This window comes from Rhea americana, unplaced genomic scaffold (assembly GCF_003343005.1).
Source record: "Rhea americana isolate MKP2758 unplaced genomic scaffold, rheAme1 scaffold_8, whole genome shotgun sequence".
NCBI classification, from domain to species: domain Eukaryota; kingdom Metazoa; phylum Chordata; class Aves; order Rheiformes; family Rheidae; genus Rhea; species Rhea americana.
Window position 1 is genome coordinate 2,851,124 of NW_028186978.1, and position 24,961 is coordinate 2,876,084.

At 36.6% G+C, this 24,961-nt stretch overlaps 1 protein-coding gene across 4 annotated transcripts in view; it reads left to right on the plus strand.

The window, feature by feature from the left end:
• CORIN (corin, serine peptidase) overlaps positions 1-24,961 on the plus strand; it is a 146,320-nt gene that overhangs the window by 21,377 nt on the left and 99,982 nt on the right. For all 4 annotated transcript variants that reach the window (XM_085322797.1, XM_085322799.1, XM_085322800.1 and 1 more), the window contains exon 3: positions 4,495-4,944. In XM_085322797.1, the coding sequence (XP_085178923.1) occupies positions 4,495-4,944 (450 nt within the window). The remainder of the gene's footprint in view (positions 1-4,494; positions 4,945-24,961) is intronic.

Below are 24,961 nucleotides of genomic sequence, written 5' to 3' on the forward strand. Positions count from 1 at the left end.
CATCTGGACATCTCCAGCTGTAGCTATACACACAAATCCAAACCAGATATATCTATTTCTTAACTAATTAATTATCTGGCATATGATTTACTGCCTACAGCTCTGTATGAACTTGCTTCTGAGGAACAATTTGATATGATGTACCCATATACACATAAAATGTATATTCTGTATTTTATATGGCATGTTTTATATGTCTCTTAGATACTGATAGAGAGTAAATCAGTTCTTATTACAGAATAGATTAATCAAGTACTGTTTTAAAGCATCATGCTTTTTTTTTAAGGAATCTTGGAAGTGAAATAGTTCTTTCAGGATTTTTGGGGCTGTTAAAATGTCTCCAGTAAGCTAAACTTAAATTTGAAGATATACTAGCATATTATAGATCCAAAGAAAATATGAACCTAACTCAGAGTGCAGCCTGTAGCCTGGAATCAAGTGCTTGAATTTCCTGTTCTGTGCCCTGGAAGGATGAGAGAAGGAGAGAACAGGGTGATTCAGGACGGTAATCCAAGAACCTCGCATACTAAGTGGAAATAGAGCTGTCACCTGGAGTTAACCAACAGGGAATGCCAAGCAGAAGTGTATGCCTGCCTACCTCCCTCAAGAGCATATGGACTGGCATCCAGATGAGTGCAACCAATCTATTGGGACACACAGTCTAGAGACCTTTCCTGATGTTAGATAAAAGTATTCTTTAAAAGAACACAGAAAAACTCATTCTTTTAAAGCCACTTAAATGCTGATAGTGCTTGACTTAGTACACGACAGTCAGATGATGGAATGCTCATTTGGGAGGTGGAAAAACTGGATTCTTTAAACATCTCCAATCTTAAACAGCTATTTGGAAACCTACAAGTTTAAGGTAAAACTTAAACTCAAAGATCTGAAAGTATAGAATTACAAAAGTTACATATACCAATGCACCATAAACCTCCCTCCCAGTAATACTAGTTTTTTCTTCCCCAGCCTTGCTGTCTGTAAATCTTATTATTTTAGGGACAAGAACTGTTAAAAAGAAATTTAATAATACTGTCAGCTAAAGTACATTCGGGAAGGTCATTTTTCTAAAAAGCAGTTCATTGTGTGGTACACCTGTCAGGAGAAGAAGGGGAGTTTTTACCACTAGGAAACTATGAAAAGAGAACAAAAATGTTATTGTTGGAAAGGTGGGTTGAACATACAAACAAGCATTTGAGTAACTCCATGAAAGAAGCAAATGGTTTATGTGTAATGATAACCATAGCTATTATAATTCTAGAGAGACAATAAAATGAGGGGAGGGGGGAAGAATAGAATCAAATTGGTAACTATGCAGTATTTTTTTTTAAACCTGACTTATAATGTATTGCCTAGTATTCTGCTGAGTGATATATAAATAGCTAATAATTTTTACTTTAATTTTAAGTCATTGTTCATAGCTCTTTGGGGCTGACATTTTCCAGTTTTTTTCTATTTTTGTGGTAAGTGGAGGAGAAGAGCCTAGAGAGGAGGAAAGAGAATGTGAACAAAATCCCCTCAGCTAATCTTGAGTTACGGAAAAAAAAATACACTTTTCCAAAGGAGGAAAAGAAGTTCACTTTATTTTTTTAAAAGCTACAGAAAAACTTACCGAAGTTTGAAATTTGAAATAAGCAGTTTTTTCCAATTATAGAGGTTCCAATTTTGATTTGGGAAAAAAAAAAAAAAAAAAAAAGCATCCAAGTAAACCTAGATTTGAGTGAGCACAATTTCTGAGCAGGTTTTAACAAATCTATTTGTCCCCATTTGTGAAATCAGAGCCCATTAATTTTTCCTTTTTTGTCTGACTAGAGGACTCAAGCAAAGAGAAATTGCTGCTGAAATAACCTGCAGATAGGAGACTTTCAGTTGCTTCTTTTTCAAATGCATATAGTAAACTCCTCTAAATTCCAATAAATTATGAACATTCACTGGTGGAAAAATAGAAATCTTCATATGCATAAATATGAAGATCTCTTGGTTTCTTCCAAAGGTGTTAGATTCAAAGGCTTACTCACTGCCAGGGATAGTGGAACAAAAATAACCTAGCCTGACTAGATGAAATTATGGTTAATTTCAAATGGTAGCTGTTTCAATAAAATCCATTACATTTCAGGGCTCTTACAAGTTTTACTTCTTAATTCCATTTCAGTTTTCATTAAATGAAATGCTAAGAATTTCTCTTCTCAGCTCTTCTAGTTCCTTTTTCTTCTTACCTGTAAAGCTTCATAATCCAAAGTCACTTTAGATTGTAATTGAAAGTTCATGTTATTTGTAGCCTTGGTTAATAAAGATTCCCTCCTGTCCAATCCTTCAGTTGCAGCCCAAGCGATCTGATTTAACCTGGCCACAACACAGGTGAAGGGGTGACAAGTCAGATTCTGTAACAGCAGAGGGAAAGGGTTGAGAATACCTGAGTGGTTATGGGCTGTGTGTGGCATGTAGGGTTGACAGAACAGAGAGTTTGGTTAGGGACAGGGGACCTGGAGTGGTAAAGAGTGAACAGTTGCCTGGCTGAAATGTGATCATGTGATTAGCCATTTTGGTAAATGCAATAACCAAACTGAAAACAAAGGCCAGGAGATGTGGCAGTGGGGGTTACGTGGATTCAAGAGTCACTTGCACCAATAAGCTGATGAAAGAACAAGTCAATATGAAAGCCTATGAAGAAACAATTAAAAAATTTAAAATTAAATGAAAAAACAATCAGTGTGGAAAGGAGTCTCCTTCTCAAGTTTAGAAGGTTTGTAGAGAACAAACTGAGGTAAATTCTTGCAAATAAACTTCTGATGTCACCATGTTTTTGGCTTGAGGGCCTGTAGCTAGTAGTAAGAGTGAGAGAGAAGAAAAGGAGCTGATGAGAAAAGCAGAAAACTTTCTTTTTTTTGTATAGGTCTCAGTCTGGGGAAGCTGTATTTTGTTTTTTTTTTTCTTTGGATATTGGCTAAGGAAAAACTGTTTTATTTGTGATCCATCCTTAAATAGAAGAATGTTCTTCACTTCTTTATTTTTGCTTTATTGTCTTTAAGTAATTAATATGAGAGGAATGCTTAAAAGTCACTGTTAGGAGTAGAATCCTGTCATGTTCTAGCAGAGTTGCACAGTTTTTAATATCCTTTTCCTTATAATGTGAGCAGTGCTTTAAATGAGGGAAATTTATAGCAAAAAATGCTGTGATTTGTGTTAACAAGACAGCTTTTGTTGAAGTTAGAATACCCGAATAGTAAACATGACTCTGCAGGTAAGGTTATTCTCACCGAATGTTTGCTCCTGGATACATTGAACTTGGTTAGAAGATAGCAAGGAAAGCTATTCAAACTACAGATTTTTACCAGGGTATTGAAGAACAGCTGAACATCTGGGGAGATTATTTATGTTTTAAAGGGCCCCTTTTAATTATTTGTAATTAAATTTAACTGAGCTGGATATATAGCAATTGTTGACTTATTTTAAATGACTAACTGTTAGCAAAAATTGCTTTTGCTACTTGGCAAATATTTCTTATGAGACAAGGCAGAGCAGTGCTTCTTTTCTAGCATTACATACTACTCTGATATATTCAGAAAAGAAAATCAGTATTTTTAATTTTTATTACACATTTTTAAGTCCTATATATATTTGAGATGCCTAATTTATTATTTAGATTAGCTAAATACTTCTGTAATAGCCACAAGTAAAAAGTAGATTCTCTTGCTATTTAGTTTGAATTTCCTGGTGCTTACAGGATGTATGTCCTTAGTGTTATGCAGCTGTTTTGATTTATGAACTAAAAATATTTTGCAACTGTTCAACATATAACTAAGCAAAGTCTGTGTTGGTCTATGGTATAATAAACCAACAAGAAATTAAGTATAGCAATTACCTAAAATACTAGATATAGCTATATATTTAAAATCCAGTATTACAGAAGGATGACAAAGAATATATATATTTAGCAATGGCAGTTAAATTACATAATAGTACATGGAGAAAACAATACTTTTTTCCATTTTAGATATTAGTGAATATAAAATATACTAGAAATATATTGGCTCCTATGAAGCTATAAATTAGATTTCTAAAGATGATGGTACTATTTGATGTGAATCTTCACAAGGGAAGATGTGATAAAATTATTAATCTTTTAAACACAATGGTAGTAAAAATCCATGTTGGAGTTCCCCCTTAATTATGTGCCACAGTTATGATGCTGTAAGACTTTAGCAACCTTCTATAAGTAAGACTAAAATATTTTTAGTTCATGGAAGTATTTATTTGTGTTGGATAATGGCTTTTTAGTATATTTATCCCCTTATCCTACAGCAATCACATCTTTTGTTTGATTGTGTTTCTGTTATTTTGTTGCTCTAAGAAATTCTTTTATCTTATTTAATCGTAAAATTGAAATAAAAATTACTTTTTTTTTGTCTATGCAATTATACTTAGTATTAGCCTTCCAAAGCAAATGATTCTTTCAGGGTATGGTAATTTTGGTACTTTTTTCCTCTTTTCCAGGGGTACTAGAAAATACATGCTTTTATTCAAATGGAAGTGAGGTCTTCACAGTTAACAGTGACATTGAAACATCTGATGATCCTTTTCCAAACATGGCTGAAAATAGTTCCAAGGTTCATCCCACAGGGGATCGCAGCAGACATCCCCTCTCCTGGACCGCTACGCCTTTATCTCACGTTGACCTAATAAACAAGAACTCAAATATATTTAGAGATACTTTGCAAGAAAATTCATTTAATCCTGCAACTCAAGACTCATTGCTCAATCCTGATTCTCCAGATGATGCTGTTTTGGCAGAGGTCCCTGAAGACAGCACCCAGCTGTTTGCCACTGCAAAGGAGGAGACGTGGTCCACTGACATATCATTTAACATCACAGAGAGGATGGCCAGTCTGCCTGTATTAAGTCCTACCCGTCCATCTGTGCCACAGAAAATGAATCAGAAAAAAAGTAAGTTTATATTTTATTTGGCTCCGTAATTATGGCTTAGAAAGTGTAGAACATACTGTTGGACTACCCCCCTCCACCTCTAACCATTGAGTTGTGAGAAATGAGAGCCCCCTTTAGACTATTTATCACACATATTCTATATTGTAAGCACTCAGTTTATTATCAAAACATCTGATCAACCCTGTGGAAAAAGATGTAGTAATTTCTTTTAAGCATGAAAGCTTACAATACATTCTTCAAATGGTGATAATCATGTGTGCTTACCAAGCCTGAAAATGAGTTATTGCAGGCTGTATGCAGTTTATATATTGGGTTTTCTCCATTTTGTTAAAGTTATATGTGTGGTAAGTACCTTCCTGAACTGGAAACAAAATTACAGCATCAATTTTCTATAAATTAGTGGATAAATTCTTCTCTGATATGAAGCTATTTCTCTATGGAGCAATAAAGTTGATGTTTGTGTCACTGTTTGACAGTGATATTTGTGAGAACTGTAATAAAAACATCAAGAAAGAATAACAACAAAACTAGTGAAATATCTGTGATCAGTTTTTTTGTCTAATTGTAACAGTAGGTGCATTTCATTATGGCCATGGTCATTTAATACATATATCATGCCAGTAAAAGGCTTCTTGATGTTTTTTGGCGACAAATGAAACATTAAGGTATTATATTTTGTACAAACAAGTTTGTTTCTCTTTAACTGCATGTCATTCCTCTGCTAATGATCCCATCAGAGCACAAAGCAACACTTTTTCCAAGTCACAGAGAATACTAACATAGATGAAAGAGGACAATCCATGGTCTAAAAGTGGCATAATCTACTATATATATATTTGAAATCTCTATAAAATGAGAATACTGATATTACTTATCTGAACTATCTAATGAATGTCCTATTCAGATCAGAATAATCAGACTGAAGTCACATCAGAAATTGTCTGCTTTGCTGTTTCCTTCTGAAACATTCTGCCTTCAGGGGTTTGCTGATCCTCTCTCCCTCCCCCCTGCCTTATCATCAAACAGGCAGATAAGAGTTGGGAAATGGAGAAGCTTCTCTGTATACCATTTCCCTGATCTTTACGAACAGTAGGGAAAACCTTTCAGTAAGACTTCTTCTTTCTTTTTCTTTTTTCTTTTTTTTTTTCCCCCTTTAACTTGGTACATGGAAGAGATTCTTTTTGAGGAACGTTTCAGTGACAAATATATTTATCTTATTTGAAAATAATTCTCACAGATTAGCCTAGCAATATGATAACTTAATTTGAATCGATGATTTGACAATTCTTTTTCAGTCTGCTAGACTGTGGTTATTCCACAGGTCATCTGAAGGGTTCATTTTTTTTTCTGTAAGTCTGKGTAAGAAAAATGTTTAGCAAACAGAACCTATAGAACCTATCTCTTGTTTTCTTCCCCCTAAACTGAAAACGTGTGGAAGTGCTTATTTGTATCCTATGGTGATTTGTTTATTTACCTTTTTTGGTAACCTGATTAATTACCACTGCACTGAGCATAGAAGTATAGTGGGCTATATTACAGATACTTCCAACCTATATCATTTTTGATAATTATGATAGCAAAAGACACTCCAAAGTTAGCAGCCTGCTAACAAGCATAGAGCAAAATTGCAAGGCAATATACTACTTGTTTTTTCCCAACTAGAACTTCTTTTAAAATGTGTTGTGGGCATCTAAGTAACTATTCCTCTTCTGGAAGATGGTGTATTTACATTGCAGACTTCATAACTGGGTAGATATCATATAGATATTAAGACTAAGATACATAAGACATAAGACTGTGTGTTTGTATGTGTTTGTATTCAACTGCCTAATCATCATATTTGAGATATATGGAATTCCAGGAAATACATATTTGATGGTGTAAAACTTTTTCCTTATCATGATGGAATGAACTATTGTGGATGTACATTTTAGAGATGGTTGTAATGTGTACATTTGTATATGTGAGGTATTCATGGATATCTCTTAGGAAGTTGATAAAGTTACAGTGCTACAGCATTTCAGGAAAACCTTATGTCTGGATTTCTAAACATTCAAATATTTGGGTTTTGATAGTATACAGAAATGCACTTGTAGTCCATGATGGGATTTGTAAGCATATGCTCTATTTTCATAAGTGTGGTTCATTTTAAAACAGCAGCATGACTGCAGCTAGCATAAAGCATGTACGTTCAATAGACACAATTATTTGTGATTCTACTGTGAAGTTGCGGTTCCTTCTCTGTAAGTGGAAAAGGAAAACTTTTTTCAAAGAGAAATTCTAAAGTCTGTGGTTTTCTTAAAAAAACAAAAACAAAACAACATAAACAACATACAGTTATATTTCTTTAAGTTACAAACGCCCCTTCCCCCCATACACCATAATCTGGTATCCTGTTAATCAATAATCTCTCAATATTTAGAGGCACTTTTCCCTTTTCAGGTGTTTTGTTTATTTGCATCACAGTGGAAATTGTCTTAATTGTGGGGGAGGAGGGTTAAGGTATTTTTAGGATTCAGAAGAATTTGGTCTTGAATAACTATGCATTCCCATAGCTGTCCAAGGCATGGAGATGATGAATGCACAGGGCTTGTCACTATCTTATTCTTGTCGTGGCCTTTGCAAATTAACTCTTCCTACTTCCCATAGCTCTTTTCTTTGATCACTCCTTTTCTGCTAAGCTTAGTTTCCTGCAGAACTCTAAGGTAGCAGAGAACATGGTTTGATGTCTCATGCAGCTCCACAAGAGTTCTTGTGCATGCTGTTGTGAAGGGGGCTGGGGAAAAACTGGGAGCAGAGAAATAAACTTTGCCATAGTGAGGCTGGAATAGCCTTCTGAAATAAAAAGAATATTTGGGGACAGATAAAACCAACTAAATGATAGCGGATCGAATCAAGTTTCTCTTGCTTAGTGTTTGGATCCCACTGTGACTACTAGCAAATGCCTAGAGAAGAATAAAATAGGGCTACCATACAGAGACACTTCAACGTTATATGGTAGCAGCTTAGTGACTCTTGATGAATATTTTCCCTGAATTTATGTAATCATTTTTGAGCCCATGTAAAATGGAGGTTTGAGCTTCCTAGGCAAGTCTCACATGGAAATTCAACTCCAAATGAAGTGTGAGGCTGAAGTTTCATCATCATCAATCCTGGATCTGTGTGCTATTAGATCCTCCATCAGTACAAATTTCATTTGATTCAAATGCGGGCACATGAATGCATTTCTCTTGGTTTAGTAGGAGTGCATAACATGGACATTGTGTGTATTTTGCTGGATGTTAAAAGAAAAATGATATCTCATACAATTTAGATTGCCAGTACAAAATCAATCGGTTCAAATTTTCTGAACGTATCTGAACTTAGAGACACGTGACTAACATTTTTGGTCTAGTGTTAGTATCCTTAGCACTGGATTTGCTTTACTGTTAAATCACAGCTTCAACAGAAGACATTGAAAACACATTATTAAGAGGAATAATAACTATTGTTACTATATGGTATTCATTCAAGGCTTCAAAATAAATAAGACATTGCTGAGTTACTAACTGCAGAGGAATGAAATCTTTGATTTTTTTTTTTTTTTTTTTTTTTTTTTTTNTTAAAGTATCCTTGAGGTTGAAGGAGGTTCTTTGATAGAAACTCTAGTAAAGAATAGATTTGAGGGGAAACAGAAAGGCACGGTTGAATGAGGAAGAGAAAAAGAGGCAAACAGTCTTATGTGTTACCATGAAGGCTACAGAAAGAAAATAGAAAATCTCATTATGCCAGTCTTTAAGTTCAGAAAGACGATAGCTGAATTAGAAAATCAAACAGCAGACAACCAGAAGTAGTGGAGATGGAAATGGCTTAGATATGAGGAGATACTAAATAGACAATAACTCATCCTTCCAGAAAACAGATGGCTGAGGAGTGAGAGGTTATTGTAAATATCTGTACAATCTTGGGTGGCCTGCAAAAGTTGAACAGGGAACAGTTGCTCACTGTTCTTCATGATATCAAGTGGATACCCACTGTTTTTAGGTTATCAGACCTAAAAACAAGCAAAAGGAGATACTTTAAAATATGTTAAAAACAAACAGAAGGAGACACATTTTCACAGAATATCAATCTATGTCACAGAGCTCTTTGCCACAGGATGATGAGAAAACCAAAAAGTATAAAAGTGCCTGGAAAATTTCACAGTGTGTTTGTCTGTTGGGAGCTTTAAACTTGCGATCTCTGACTCATAAAGCCTCTAGACTTTAAATTGCAAGCTGTTGTTATAGGTGGTTGTATCTTACATGCCCTAAATTGTTATATAACCTTTTCTCAATCATATGATGCTGACTCCTGATAAAGGCTAGCTTCTGAGCTAAGTGTATCCTGGGTTACCTCTCTGGCAGAAAGAAAGTGAAGGAATACATTTTTCCTGTTGAGGTTATTTGAGTTTGTGTGATTTTTCAGATTTAAATGTGTTGTTTTAAAGGCATGGCTCATGGTCTTAAGTCATTAGGTTGGTTCATTGGAGGGTTTCCTGATAGCAAAAACATCAGGAAGGGAGGCTTAAGTGAACCAATAGGTTCAATAGGCTGTATGGATGGCATTTAAAGATTTATGCCATATTATTCTGTTCATCTGTCAATCAAAGTATAATAAAAAAGAAGGATATACTAAATAATAATATATCTTAAAGAACAAAGGATGTTTTATGTAGATAACTCAGTAAAATTTTATCAGTTCTTTTTTCTCTTTGAGACAAAAATAGTCTGCAATTATGCAGCAAAGTGAGAGACTGATCAGGAAATCTCAAGTGGATTGGATTGAGAGGGATGTTTTCATTTCAAATGAAGCAGACTCCCTATTTTGCAATACTACTGCTTCGGGGAGACAAGGAGAGAGAGAGAAACAGAGACAGATTGACAGTCTTCCTAGAAAAGCACCCTGTAAACTAGTGGAATATGCACTAGGACTAGAGATATTAATATCTAATTTTATTTCTTCAACTCACTGGTATTCGTGTGTATATATATTTAATATCTCCTTTCTCTGTGCCAAATCTCTCATGCTTCTCTCCTAGCAGACAGTCAAGAAACAACTCTACCATTTCACAAAAAGGCTGTTACAGTGTTGTGATCTCGATATGAACAGTGATGTGACAAAGTGCTCTAAGTTTTGATCCTCTATCATACCCTTCTGTGCTTTGTATCATTCCTCAGCACGTGCAAACACTGTGAGGAACAGAGAAAACAAGAACTATTTTCAGCAGAGCCCCAGCAGAAACTGTAGCTCTTTATGGTGACCGTGACAGGGCCTGCAGCTTTTGATTGCTGCTGAGCAAGGACGGTAGCAGCCTGGTTTCTCCAGCAGCTCCGCAGCTCCCTCCAGGTGCCCGGGCAGGGCCTGGCCTGGGCTGCCCCTCAGGCCGCTGCCACCACTGGCCGCTACTGTGGAAGGGGCGCAGGGCTGCCCTGATGCTGGGACCGAGGGGCTGGGCGGGCTGCAAAGGGTCCTCCTGGGGACGGAGACCCAGGGGAGGGGGCAGGAATGTGGGCAAAGACATGCTCTGCTTTGGGAGGATGTAAAGTGGCAGAGAGGGAGAGGGACTTGCTTCAGCGTGTCAGTGGAAGGTGGCATCGTCTGGTGACAGAAGAGCTGGACTACCAGGGCATTTCATCTGAGGAGCAGATGGCTGCACAGTTTGAGGATACGCTGGGCAGTCAGGGGGGAGCTATGGGCCTCTAGACACTTTACCAGGAGAAGAACTGAGTTAAAGAGCAAGGTGGATAGAGATGAGGGATATGTTTTTCTAGCTCTGGTTTATTGTAAACGTACTTGATGAAGTGCTGGGGATGGTCTGAGTCCCAGGTGAACATGGATTTGGTTCTAGTTCAGCTCCTCCCTGCATTGCACAAGTGTGGAGGAGGATTGAAAAAAACCCACAAACCCCAAATAGTTGCTTGGAAGCAAAGTACCTTTGCGAAAGAGACACACTGAATCAGAGGACTTGTTAAACAGAATTTCAAGAGGCATAGCATTTACGTTTGCTTGTTTGCTTCTTTTACTCTTTTGCTAAATAAAAAATTCTTATTATGCAAAGGACCCTTGGGACTTCATACACATCTCTGCAGCTGAGTCATTTTATTATTTTACAGCTCTCTGCTGAGCCTTGAGGCCATGCCTCTTTATTATACTTTAACTATGTCTAATTTGTACATTAATTGTTTTTCTCCCTCCCAAGTACTACTTTCTTCGTATTTGGTGTTCTGCCACTATTAAGATATATAGAGAACTGGCTTGACCCAGCTTTCTGTTTGGTGGAAAAGAGCAGCGTGAGGACCACTCTGGGGACGGTGGAGAGGGGTAGGTCACACATGGCACAGAATCAAGACATTGCCTGTCTCCCTATCCTTGCTTTGTACTGCTCACGATAAATTCTTTTTTCTATGGATGCTACAGTATGTAATAACTGCAACCTAAGTCAGACCACAGGTTTGTATCTACCTAATTCCTAGTATCTAAAGCAGTGATCTAATAAATCATTTTGTCTTCTAGCTCAGTTTATATTTACTTATGCGTACAAGTTGGTATAGTCCTAGTTGTATTAAGGGTAATAACAGCAGTAGGCCCATGGTAGATACTTGGAAGTATTTTTGTTTTCAACAAAACTATTTCAAAATATTGAAATGTTATTTTCTCTTGATGAAAAAATGGGTTTTGTTTTTCAAATCTTGAAATCCTTTACAGAGTGAAAAAAACTCTTGTGCGGCCTTGGTGAGTGTCCTTGTTTTACAGGTACATGGGCAAAGGCACAGAGAACTAGACTGATTAGTCCCACGTCACCCAGGACGTCAGTAGCATTCAAGGGCATGGAGAGCATTTTGCACATCTGAAAAAGTTTAGCGTAACTTGTTTAGCTGTGAGATAATTTTGCCCTAATTTTATGGGGAAACCAGTGGTTGCTCTTTATGTAACTAATATAGGCAAGTAAACAAAGATTTATAAAAAGCAGAGTTGAGGGAAGCTATCTGAAGTCATGAGTGGAATTACATGAAAGAAATAAACAGACTTCGCATTCTAGGAAGAGCAATTGAAATATGAGGATTTAACAATCTAAGTTTGCACAGACAACTTGCAGGCCTCATGTTTTTAAAATTTAAATGCAACCCGAACTGGTATGCAGTTATAGGAAACATCATCGTAATTATGATGTTACTCTTAGACACCTGTATATTAAAGTACTCCTTTTATGCATAAAAACAGGGTGTTTTTTGACCTTTGATGCCTGTGAACATTTATCAGTATTCTTCTTAGTTTGCACAACAACCAAATACTTGTTATAACCGGAACTCTAAGGAATGTCTCCTTTGATGTACATAGCTAAGTTTGTCAGTGAACCAAAGCATTGAGACTCCAGTGGCAGAAACATAGTTAGTCTATCAATGCATATTTTTAAAATATGACCCCTAAAAGTAAAATCCAGTGATATAGACAGAAGAGTCAGTAGCAGCCCCTCAGAATAAAGGAAGGGTCCAAGAAGTCATATATCATGCTCTGCAACAAGTACTTTGCCAAGTGTGCTATCAAATTCAGATCCAGGCTGTAGTGTTTTTGGCTAATGCAGATGATCTTTCACAGACAATCGTTAGGAACTCGCTAGCGAAACACTCACATGCCAATGAAAAACATAGCTGTAGGAATTTTATATAGGGAAAATGTGTTCTTCTAGGATACTTCTAGTATAGAGTGTAGTACGATTCTATAGTTACTTTCCATAGGGAAAATTTGAAAACACATTTGTAAAGTCAAAAGTTTGTTGGACTGGTCAGAACTAAGCTGATCAGGGCTTTATAAATCAACCCCAGAATCTTAAGCTTCACCTAGAAATTTGTAAGCAGGAAACTGCAGTTTGTAAAGTACAGGTTTCACATGTTTGCAGTGCGCTGTTTACTAAGTGTGCTGCTGTATTTTACTCTTAGTTTCTGAACAGACTTTAGAGGGATGCTTGGGTAGTATGTTAGTGTTGTCCAAAATTCAGGTGAGCATAATTTATCACTGGGGGATCTACTTGGAAAAGACAGTCACAATCTCTTACAGAACAGAGCACAAGAGTAATGTGGCTATGTGGTGATTAACCAGAGATAACTGGGACAGCTCAGGCACAGTCTGTTCATAGTGTCCTATTCATGGTCTGCTGAGTACCTTGGCTTTTGTGCATCTTTTACAAAGAACGTAACAGGATTAGCACATAATTAAGTGGTGTCAATCAAGCCAGAATTCATTTTCACTTATTGAAAACATACTTGTAAAGTCATGCACATCTTTCAAAACAATAGGAAAATGCAGTCCAACCTAGTGTGCCATGGAAAATACTCTCTAATGATAGATCTAATCCTAAGGTTAATTTCATTTTGTGCTTTTTGTTTGTAATGGTAGGTTCTTAGAAATATGTCTCCAGTTTCTCTAAAGAACCTGTAATTAGGAAATTGCTGATTGAAAAACCATCTGGATCTGGAATATAGGCCAACTCCCTTCTGATGGCTGTGGGGAAGTGTTTAGCCAGAACTACCTGCTTACAGCTGTGCTTGTCCAAGAGATTATAGAAGCAAATATGTGCCTCAGTCAAGAAGGGGAGTGGCTGGAAGTACCTTGTTGAAAAATGTGGGGCTCCAAAAATGAGTTTGATTGGGGAAGAGCCTGGTCTTCTACAGTTGTCTTTGGTCAGCAGACTAACTGAGTTAGGATTTATGACAGCACTAAGCTCTGAAGAAAATGTATCTGGTTTAGACTGAAGAGGTGTTCCACAGCTTCCTCCATTTGGTAGTTTGTTGCAGATCACCTTTAAAAAATTTTAGGATAGAATTTCAGCTCTGATCTAAAATGCAGGTTATATGTTGCTCATGGCTAATCCCCTCTGTTTGACTTGGGAGATAATGAATTGTTTTTCTCTATATACTGCAGGGGGTTAGTACCCTTATCACGTCTCCCTTTGGTACCTGCTGAGCACAAGGAAGAGTTGACAATCACTTGTTACTTTCAAATTGTGTAATTTATTGGCTGATCTAAGTTAAATACAGAACAGTTGTTTTCAGCTAGTCTTGGACTAGTTGATGTGGGCCCATTGCTGGACAGGGCAGGGAGCTTAGTGAAAAGGAATACAGAAAAGGCAGAGCTACTGAATGCCTTTTTCACCTCAGTCTTTACTGCTAAGACTGGCCCACTGGAATCCTGGATCCTGGAGAACAGGGGGGGAGTCTGGAGAAAGGAAGACTATCTCTTGGTGGAGGATTTGTGGTTTGGTACCATTTAAGCAGACTAGACCTACATAAATCCATGGGCCCTGATGGAATTCATCCAYGAGTGCTAAGGAAGCTGCCTGATGAAGGGAGCAAGGCCACTCTTTCAAGAATGATTGAGGTCATGGCAATCAGGAGAGGTGCTTGAGGACTGGAAGAAAGCAAGGGTCACTCCAATTTTCAAAAAGGGAAAGCAGATAGATCCAAGGAACTACAAGCCAGTCAGCTTCACCTCACTCTGAAAAGGTGATGGAGAAGCTAATCCTGGATACCATTTCCAAGCACATGAAAGACAAGAAGGTGATCAGGAGTATTCAGCATGGATTCACAAAGGGGAAATCATGCTTAACCAACTTATGGCTTAACTGGCTGAATGACAGAGCTCAGGGGGATGTGGTCAGCAGTGCAAACTCTACTTGGAGACAGGTAGCTAGCAGTGTCCCCCAGAAGTCAATACTGAGTCCATTTCTGTTCAAATTATTCATCGGTGACCTTGGTGATGGGATAGAGTGCACTCCTAGCAAGTTTGCTGATGATACAAAACTAGGAGGAGTGGTTGATACACCAGAGAAGTGTGCTGCTCTTCAGAGGGACTTTATGAGATGGGCAGAGAGGAACCTCAAGAATTTCAATAAAGGGAGTTCTCATTTACTTCCTGAGTGCTGAATAGATTCAGGCATGAGGTTTTTATTTGCATAGTACAACTATACAATTTGTCAGTTACAAAGGAAATGAGAAGTATCATGGAGGTGATGATTCTATCACTAGTATTCTATACTAACAACTGAAGTTGTTAGTATGCTGTACTGGCATTTTTAATATGTCAACATCGTTCAGGTCTCGTACACTGCTTTTATTATCAGTTTTGTCTTAACCACAAGTGATTGTTGGTGGTTAAACTCTATCTAGTTCTCTCAACTTGTTGCTGATTAAAGGGGTAGATTAATAATGAGATTATGATTATGTACTAGCTGGGTGTTTAGTTTTGGTTTTGGCAGTTTTAGAATGACAGATTCTTTTAGGTCAGCTGGATGTTACAATATTTGCGAAAAACTTTTTATTTGATTCATCTTAAGTGTTTTGAAAATCAAATTTCAAAGGAAAACATTTTGAATGACAGACTGAGATTAACTATAGGTTACTTTTAAGAAGCAAGCCAAGAAAAGATGTGCTGAACAAGCTCAATGAGCTTGACTTCAATTTTAATTTTCATAGGCAATCAGCAACATAAAGTATGCTGCATCAATCTTGGCTGTGGCTCTTTGGCATTTTAAACAGTCCTACCCAACGCAGTTATTTAACAATTGAAACTTATATGCAGGTAGGCAAATAGTCTTCTTTCAGCAGTTTACAAAGAAGTTATCTCATTGTGAATACAGGATCTCGCAAACCTTTAGAGACACCTTTAATATTCTAGCTCTGGAATGTGTTCATGCTTTCTGAATTAAAATAGAATAACCCATCTTATGTCCTTTGTTGCGCTTTTACATCATACACATTAAAGCTTTGTTACACTCCAGTACAGGTGTGGGAGATTCATGTTACCCATGACACAAACTCTTCAAAAACAACTCATGTAGCACCTTTTGGCATCTTTGGATAAATTCTAGGTAACTTCTAGTTATAAATGTGAATACCATTCAACATACGTGGTCTCATACCATAAACTCCTTTTATTCTTTAAGCAGGTATTTCTGCTAACAGGAGAATATATGTACTAATCAATGGGAACATCTTGTTTCAAAGTATTGAAAGAGTATTCATTTTTTGTGACTTCTAATGTGTTTTAAAGCAAAATCAGTTTGCTAAAATTGACATGAATTTGCAAAATCTTCTGACTGGACCAAATCTGCATGTTTTTAGGAGGTAAATGACCTAACAGTTTTGCGGTGCTGTAAATGGGATAATTCAGCCATACAGCTATACCAGACCATGCAGTGTGGGAATATGGTTGAAGATACCATATTTTTGGTTTTGCGGTGCTGTAAATGGGATAATTCAGCCATACAGCTATACCAGACCATGCAGTGTGGGAATATGGTTGAAGATACTTGTTTTTCAATGATATAGTGAATAAAGAGACAAAATGAGCAGGTCATGAAGCATGATGAAAGTTCTGACTAATCTTGTACCACTCCAGAATATTTTCTTCATCCATAGTCACTTGCTCGTTACACAGTGACCAGTATAATCAACATAACAATGTAGCTAAGAAGGGAAGAATCTGTCCCTCTTACTTGACTGGGATATAATTTTAGCATTTCTGTAATAGAGAGTGAATATAAATGGGAGATAGCAAGAAACTAAATACTGATCTCTGACTTCTTTTGKTAAATAACTTGAGTGGTAGTAGTTGGCATAAGATCAGAGAAAGATGGTTATAAAATAACCTGCTCCTCAGGAAGTCTCAGTCTCTAGAAGTTAGAAATTGATTTAAATTGTGAAACAGTATATTTTTATGCTACTTTTTAAGAAAATGGGTATATGTTAAAAGAATGTTTAAGTGGTGTAAGATGACTACAAAGGGCTACGAAGATGATCAGAGGGCTGGAGCACCTGCCCTATGAGGAACGGCTGTAAGAGCTGGGCCTCTTCAGCCCGGGGAAGAGAAGACTGAGGGGGGATCTTACCAATATATGTAAGTAACTGAAAGGAGGGTGTCAAGGGGACGGAGAAAAACTCTTTTCAGCTGTCCCATGTGACAGGACAAGAGGCAATGGGCAGAAATTGAAGCACAGGCAGTTCCMCCTAAACGTGAGAATGAATTTCTTCCCTGTGAGAGTGACGGAGCACTGGACCAGGTTGCCMAGRGAGGTTGTGGAGTCTCCTTCTCTGGAGATCTTCAAGGCCCGCCTGGATGCAGCCCTGTCTACCATGCTCTAGGTGACCCTGCTGAGCAGGGGAGGTTGGACTAGTTGATCTCCAGAGGTCCCTTCCAACCTTACTGATTCTATGATTATCTTTCTAGTTGTAAGACAATGGAAAATGTTACCTGGTGTACATCACTGAAAAAAACTTTGATATTTGGTAAATAGCTGGGTGAGTTTATAAAAGCAAACCATCACAATAATATAATCGCTAAGAACATTGTTTTAGCAGGAAAAAAAGCAATGCTGTAATTGCCTCAGTGGTGTTACGCAGTTGCAGTATGGCATGCAAAATGACAACTAGGAGAAAAGGAGTGTGTGTGATAACCCATACAGATGTGGTCTCTACTATGAAAATGCTTAACAACCTCTGCTCTAAGAAATCATTACCTGTCTGCATTTGGGATGCTTTATCCAGCTGTTCACACAAGTAGCTTGCTTACATCAGGATAAGAAGCACTGAACATTTTGATTGCAGAGGAGTTATTCATAAAACCTCTAAAGCCTGAAACTTAAGAAAAAATACTTTTAAACCATGAGATTCTTATAAGCTTCTTATTGATCACAACTTATTTTGCATGAAGTCACTCCTAAAATTACTCCTGACTAATCCCAAAATACTTTACTTATTTAATACATTAGCAGAAATGTATTATAAATGATTACTTTCCAAACAGAAGCTTTGGGCTAATCAAAAGCTGTTGATATATTTTGTGTACATGATGTTKTTCTTTTTTAGGTATTACTTTGAGTGGAAGTTTGAAATATTATTGTGGTTTTGTGCTAGTGTACCTCAAAAGATACAAAGAAATATGTGCATTTGAGGACAATCCTGGCAGGGACTAAAGATGTGTAAATTGTGTTTGGCAATTCATTTCTTATATTGCTTTAAATTCTTTCATGTCACTTTCCTTGTCCCACAGAGTTTGGAATCCCCCTCTTCTGCAGACATCTCATTTACAAGGTTTTATTTTTCTGATTTCATTATGACAGTGTGCCTTGGCTCACATTAAATGTTAAGGAGCCACAGAGGTCAAATTTGTAAAACATGTAGAAAGGAAAAGCACGTATTCAGAACAACACTTAACAAATGCTAAATTCATCTCCACTCAGAAAGCACTTAAGCACATGCTTAAAAGATGTTCTCAGCAGAGATACTGTCTGACCTTAAGATTGAAATTCCAAATATAAGAAAGTTAACGCTTTTGAAAAGGTAGTTGACATCGACCTCCCTTACTGTTTTGAATGGGGTTTACTGATGCTCAGTAATCTTGGAAGATTTGGCCATTTATCCCACAACCTACCTTTTCATCCCCACATGCAGTGTGACCCCTGATTTGAGGCATCCAATGTGTATTTTCTTGGATTAATACACCTCTAATTAGGTGTAGCTTTAATTTAAACTTTTGTGCACTGTGAGTGTTTAGTGCCTGTGAAAGCTGAAAGTCTCATTTTGGACATCCAATAGACAAGATTAAATTTTTCAGTATGGCAATCTCAAATATTCAGTTTAGTGCTTCAAATTATATTGGAGAATAAAATTATGAACACTCTTTTTATCAGGAATGTTTACATCAACATATATAATTTTGAACTGGTTATAATTGCAAATGTTATCCCATCATTTAAGGAAATTTAATTTTGGAAAGATGACTAGGTACCCTGATTACAGTAACTATTTAGCATATTATTTGGATAAAAATGTATCTGCATTAGAATATATATTCTAAGTGTTTCAGCATTGTGTGAGAGACAAAATGGAACTGAGTAGTAACTGACAATCAAAGTATAATAGTTCTTTATGCCTAAGGTAATAATGCAAAAAAATAACTTATTACTATCAATTTTGAAATAGATGCAAGTGATTTGTGTCTGAATAGTTTACACACTGATAAGCATTGTTAAAAATCTCGTATGAACAACTTTTAAAGATCTTATTTAAACCACAAGCTCTTAAGTGCAGCAAGCTTAGATGAAATCCAAGTAAAATAAAAAAGCAAAGAGAAAGAGAGTGCTACATGTTGAAAGATAAATTGTATATGCACTAATTACATAAGTAAAATAAATTCTAAGTACTGATTTTTTTGACTAGGGGATGGGAGAATGTATGTAAAGAAGGACATGCAAATTATATCTGAAAAAAAGAGATATCTTGACAATAAAAGAAGACTGTTGAAATTGCAGAATGAAGTTGACATTATAACACAGAAAGTAAAGGGAAGGTAAAGATAGAAAATGAAAAGGAAAAATAATTACATAAGAGGTAAAATTGTGTAAAGAATAATTTCCACTGTGTCCTGAACAAGAGAGATTCTGGGAAAGAGACAGCAGGAGTCTCCAACAGATGGCAAGAATCATTCAGACACAGAAGAGCTTGACATTGTTGAAGAAATGAAATGCATTCTTTGTCTCACTCTTTACAATGGCAAATATAGGACAGATGTCTGAAAGACAAGCATTTTCAGAAGTCTTGAAGGGGGAAATGCTAGGGGAAATCAGGATCTCATCAGAAAAAGGAATAAAAGAATATTTCATCTTTAACTAGATGATTTAAAAACAAAAATAAGTGAACCTGTTTCAACCTGAAAGTATGAAGAAAATTGTGACTTATGCTGACTGATGTATTTTGAGCAATTATGGACAGATATCTGTGAAGTTTCTTTACCACTTTCAAGCTGCTGTACAAAATACGTCTATAAAAGTCCTTGTCCTGGCAGAAACTGCTGTAGAATAGACAACAGAATACTTTTTGGATGAAGTGAGAGCTTTATACCAAAGGAAATGGTACAAAATGATGCAGAGATATTGATCAGACTTGAGAAGAATCAAAAACTTATTTTTTTCCAATTTAAGTACTTTTCTTCCACAGCTTGATCTTGATTTTATGTCTGTGTTATATCTTCTTCCAATTTATGCTCCTATATATTATGTAGCCTAACGCAGAGACTCATCAGAATTGTATTCTGTTGCAGAGACTATCCAAATGAGTTAATTTTGTTACTATGTCTTTCACATGTTCCTCTCTCTTCCTTGCTTCTGTCTAGCTTTCCTTACAGGAGAATGGGCTAAAATTTCCCTTCCTTTAGACTTGCTATTCCAACTTCACTGGATGTTTCCACATGAGTCTGAGTACAGTGCAACGTATGTCTCTATCTCTAGTTTGTTTTGGTGGCATGGGGTTTATTTTTCTCAGCATAGGCACCTTGATGCAGTGAGAAACATGTAAAAATTGTCTAAAGCTGACATGCCTAAGTGGGATCTGAGTTAGCTAAAGAAAGGTTTAAAAAGAGTACAGCAACGCACAAGGCAAAACTAAATCAGCTTTACAGAAGTGTTTTAGTACTTTAATTACTTTCATGTACTTGAATTTGGAAAGAAAGACAATATTTTTATTGGACCAACTGAGAAAGCTGCGAAAAGCAGACACATCTGAATGAGCATAATCTTCTCATTAAATCACATAAGGGGAGGCAAAACCCAAGGGAAATGAAGTGAGAGCAGCTATGTCCAAGTTTTATTGTAATTATGAATTCATGTGAGATTAAACAATACTTGTTAAGCAGTGAAAGCTGTTGGCAGGAAGATGGTGTGATATGGTTTAACCACTGGTAGAACTCACAGGAGAAGACACTCATAAACCATTTGAATTTATCTGCTGAATTTTCCTTTGACAGAGATCCTAATCATACTTTATTCTGTATCAGTTTTTCTAATTAAAGCTATCTTTTTCCTTCAGACCTTACTTTTCTTGTGGTTTTAAAGATTATGACTACTACATTATTACTACTTTCAAAGGATCAAAGGATTTTGTTAGTTGTTTATAGTATAATTAGCTTCTTAAATTTCTTAAGATCTGTTCTCTTCAATTTAGCTGTACTTTTCCAAAGGATTGAAAGGAATAAGTTCCTCCCTGCACCCCTCAATCCCACCAGTTTTTTTTTTTTTTTTTTTTTTTTTTTTTTTTTTGGAATTGTAAAATTGCTATTAGAAGAAATTGTTATTTTCTTCTATAGTGTAATAAGACTGTGTGCTATTCTATAAGGTTTAGTTGATATTTTCTGTTATGGTATAACGTGTCCCAGAAGAGAAAAAACACATAAATTTGCTAGCAGTGTGGAAAAAGTGCAAGGAAGTGTCTGAAAATGTATTTAAAATGTAAGAGTAACCTGACATACATCCTCAGCAGCCAGCAGGCTCTCTTGTGAGGAACCTGATGCTGCAGTGAATTGTGGAAATTGTGTTTTCAATTCAGAGTTCATATAAAAAATTGCAGTTACTATGCTTTTGTTGTAAAATTGTTGACTTTAACCACTGATATTTGAACCAGGAGGAAAACAGCTTGTAGATCTCCCTACTGACTGATTCCAAAGGATAGATTCTAATTGCAGGCCTGTATTGAAATGTTTCATAAGAAAATCAAATAGTGAGAAGCTTTTCCTGAGTTATAGAGAAAACATCTGAAATGCAATTTTGGTCCAAAGTAGACTATACATGAGAAATTCATAGCTGGATAAAGGCCAGGAAGTCTGTCTGTCTTCTATTTTAATTGAAATGAAAAATGTAACAAGATGTCACAGTAAATAAGAAATATTGAAATATATGAAGACTTTAATGAGTTCTGGAAAAAGTTTTGCTGAAAAGACCAGAGTCTAGGTGGAATGCCATACTCCTTTGATCTTCAGCAAAAGTCTGTGAATCCAGATATGCAGTAGAAACAGGACACGGGGAAAAAAGGCATTATGTGGCTTCTTATATCTCAAATATGAGTTTTTGAAATCAGAGTCACAAGATCCTTTTAAAGTTATAAGCACATGCCAACTTTTGGATTAGAAAAAGACTGATTTTGTGAAGATGGTTCCCATATTAAGAAGTTTGTGATTTGCTGCTATAGGCAAGTTAGACAGGTTTCCAAGTTAGAATGGATGAGTTTGGTTTGATTTTGCTCTTCTTTATTGGGATTCTAAGAAATTTTAAAGACACTTTCAGATTAAAAGCAAGATTTGTTCCAACATTGTTAGAGCTGTTGCAAGGAAAAAGCTGGGTGAATGTTGCCTTTTCTTCCTAGGTTCCACCAGAGGTGCCTTTCTGAGGCTTTACCAGTGAATTTAGTACTTAGAACATGCAGGTTCAGTAACAAAGTGGGTGATGATCACTACTGCAAACTAAACACTGTTTTGTACTCCATAAATGCCTTAATGATATTTAAAAGTGCTTTTGATTAAAAAAGATTATTTTGTATTTGAAATCCCAACAAACTTGGCCTGGGATATGAAAATCAGACTGAATGCTTTCATTTTCAAGAACTCTCATGTACCTTATTATGATTTGCATATCTGAGATAGAGATGTTTTGCAGATCTGCTATGATAATCCTAGTAAGAATGTACTTCAGCCAGGATCAAGGCCAATTCATGCTGTTCATCCCATTAGCTTTAGCTGAAGACATCATTTAATTTCATAACATTTTTTAACTACTAATGCAAGAAAGAAGAATCCCAGATCTGTTTGTAGGATGCACTTTAGAAGAAGCATGCATTCAGAATGCAGAGTCACGTCAAACTGATATATCCATGTTTAGAGTTAAAATGTTCTTTCATGTCTCATTGACAAGAATTGATTCTGCTGGTGTGATTTGATTTTTCATAACTGTTTCAAAGTGTTTTACAGAGCTCAGCAGTGTTGACATTCCGCAAAAGCACYGCTTTAGCTCCTATGAGCAAGCTCTGTTCTTATGCACTAGCTCCTGCCACTACACTGTCCCTTCTATTGTCCTAGAACAAATGTTTTGCTGCCAAACAGCTATTCAACTCAGTGATCTGAACCAAGATCCCCTCTTCCCCTCTTTCTCCCCCCTCAAAAGAGAAGGTTGTTTTTCAGGTCGGGCAATTTGCAGAGCTGGTTGATTGCACGGTCAGAATCAAGAACCACCAGTAGGTGAAGAATCATGACCTTATTGTTACAGAGAAAGTTGAGTGTTTTAAGACTAAAACTATTGATCTACCTTAAGCTGCGGTTCTAGTTTTGTTTCATGGGGACTGCTATGAGCATTGCCTTTTTGGAAGGAATGTAGGTGGTTATTCTCATTATTAGTTCAGTTCTCTAGACCCTTTCACTTATGTAGCTTTGCAGATACAGTCCATGATTGGTGCAATCTGGAAACAATCCAAAGAGGGGAGAGGGAAAGTGGAAAAAATGTGGTTTAAATTAGTTTCAGCAGAGCTGAATATGAAACCATAGACTTGCATTGCAATTGCTGGAATAGCAGGAAGCCCTTTTCTACCAGTTTAGTCCATTTGTCATTAGCCAGTGATAAACAGAAAACTCTTCGATTATATGAATGTCAGAAATGACCCATATTATCAGGAATCACGCTGATCAGCAGCATTTTCACATGTTGTTATTCCCATTCACTGGTCTTTTTTCCAAGGTAATCCTTTTTCCCTCTTGTCTATTTTCTACTTATTTTGTAACATGTTTGATATTAGTATGTTATCCCGTGAGTCAGATTCATTCATGTATTTTATTAGCATTCTGGCACTGGAGTGAAGAATAGTTTATAAAATGCAATTAGCCTGTACACGTGAAGCAGCATTTAGTAATTTGGTAGGAAGGTTATGCATTTTGATGTTTACTAAACTCTCTTCTTATTTCTATGGCTATTGGTCAATAGAATATTTTTTTTAATTTAAATTTTCCTTTTTTTGGGGAAAAAAAAGAAATATGATTATTTTTACTTTTTTATTATGTGTTGAAGCATTTTATTTAAATACTCCTCATTAAATAAGTGGTCCATTTTATCTGAGTTTTTGATGACTTTCCTCCTGCTTGACACTAAATACTTCTAGTGTCCTTTACAATAAAATATTTCTAGCTCTTTAGAATGCTTTGTCTATATCACTGTACATATGGAGCAATTCTGGCACTGAACACACTTCAGATAGGCAAGTGCCTATCTGAAGGAGATATTCCATCTGTCACAAGCTATTGGGCTTGATGGAAGAATTAATGGAKGAACTTAATAGCTTGTTTTATGCAAGTGGTCCGAATAGAGAATCTCTGTGTTTTGTTCTGGTCTCAATTTAAGCGAAACAACCTGACTGAAACAATGTGTTATTCAAAGTAYGTGTGGAACCTGAGAGAAAAACAGGAAATTCAGTAAGGTTCCCTTAGGCCCTGATTGTGAAGATAAAATGCTGTGTCTACATGCTGCTGGATTAGAGGTCTGTGGGCTATCTCAGAGAGGGCTGATGTGTCTGTGCCATGCAGCTCCATGCTATGTAAGTGAGCCAGTAGAATGCTTTCCCTGAGCTAGTCAGTCTTGTGCAGTCTCATCTACTTGTGGTAACATAAGGTAACTTTTCTTGATTTACTACTGAAGGTTTCTGAGACTGCAGCACTGCTGTTACTACTGCAGTTCACAGAATCACAGAATGGTTGCGATTGGAAGAGGCCTTTGGAAATCATCTAGTCCAACCTCTCTGCTTAAGCATTGCCTTCTAGAGAATGTTGTCCAGGACTCTAACGAGACAGCTTTTGAATTTCTCCAAGGATGGAGACTCCACAACCTCTCTGGGCAACCTGTTCCAGTGCTCAGTTACTCTCACAGTAAAAAAATTTTTCTTGTATTCGGACAGAACTTCTTGTGTTTCAGTTTGTGTCCATTGCCTCTTGTCCTGTCACTAGGTACCACTGGAAAGAGTCTGGCTGTGTCTTTACACTCTCCTGTGAGATATTTTTACATATTGATAAGATCCCAAGGATCCTTCTCTTCTCCAGGCTAAACAGTCCCAGCTCTCTCAGCCTTTCTTCATATGAGAGATACTCCAATCCCTTAATCATCTTACTAGCCATTTGCTGGACTTTTTCTGAATTAGCT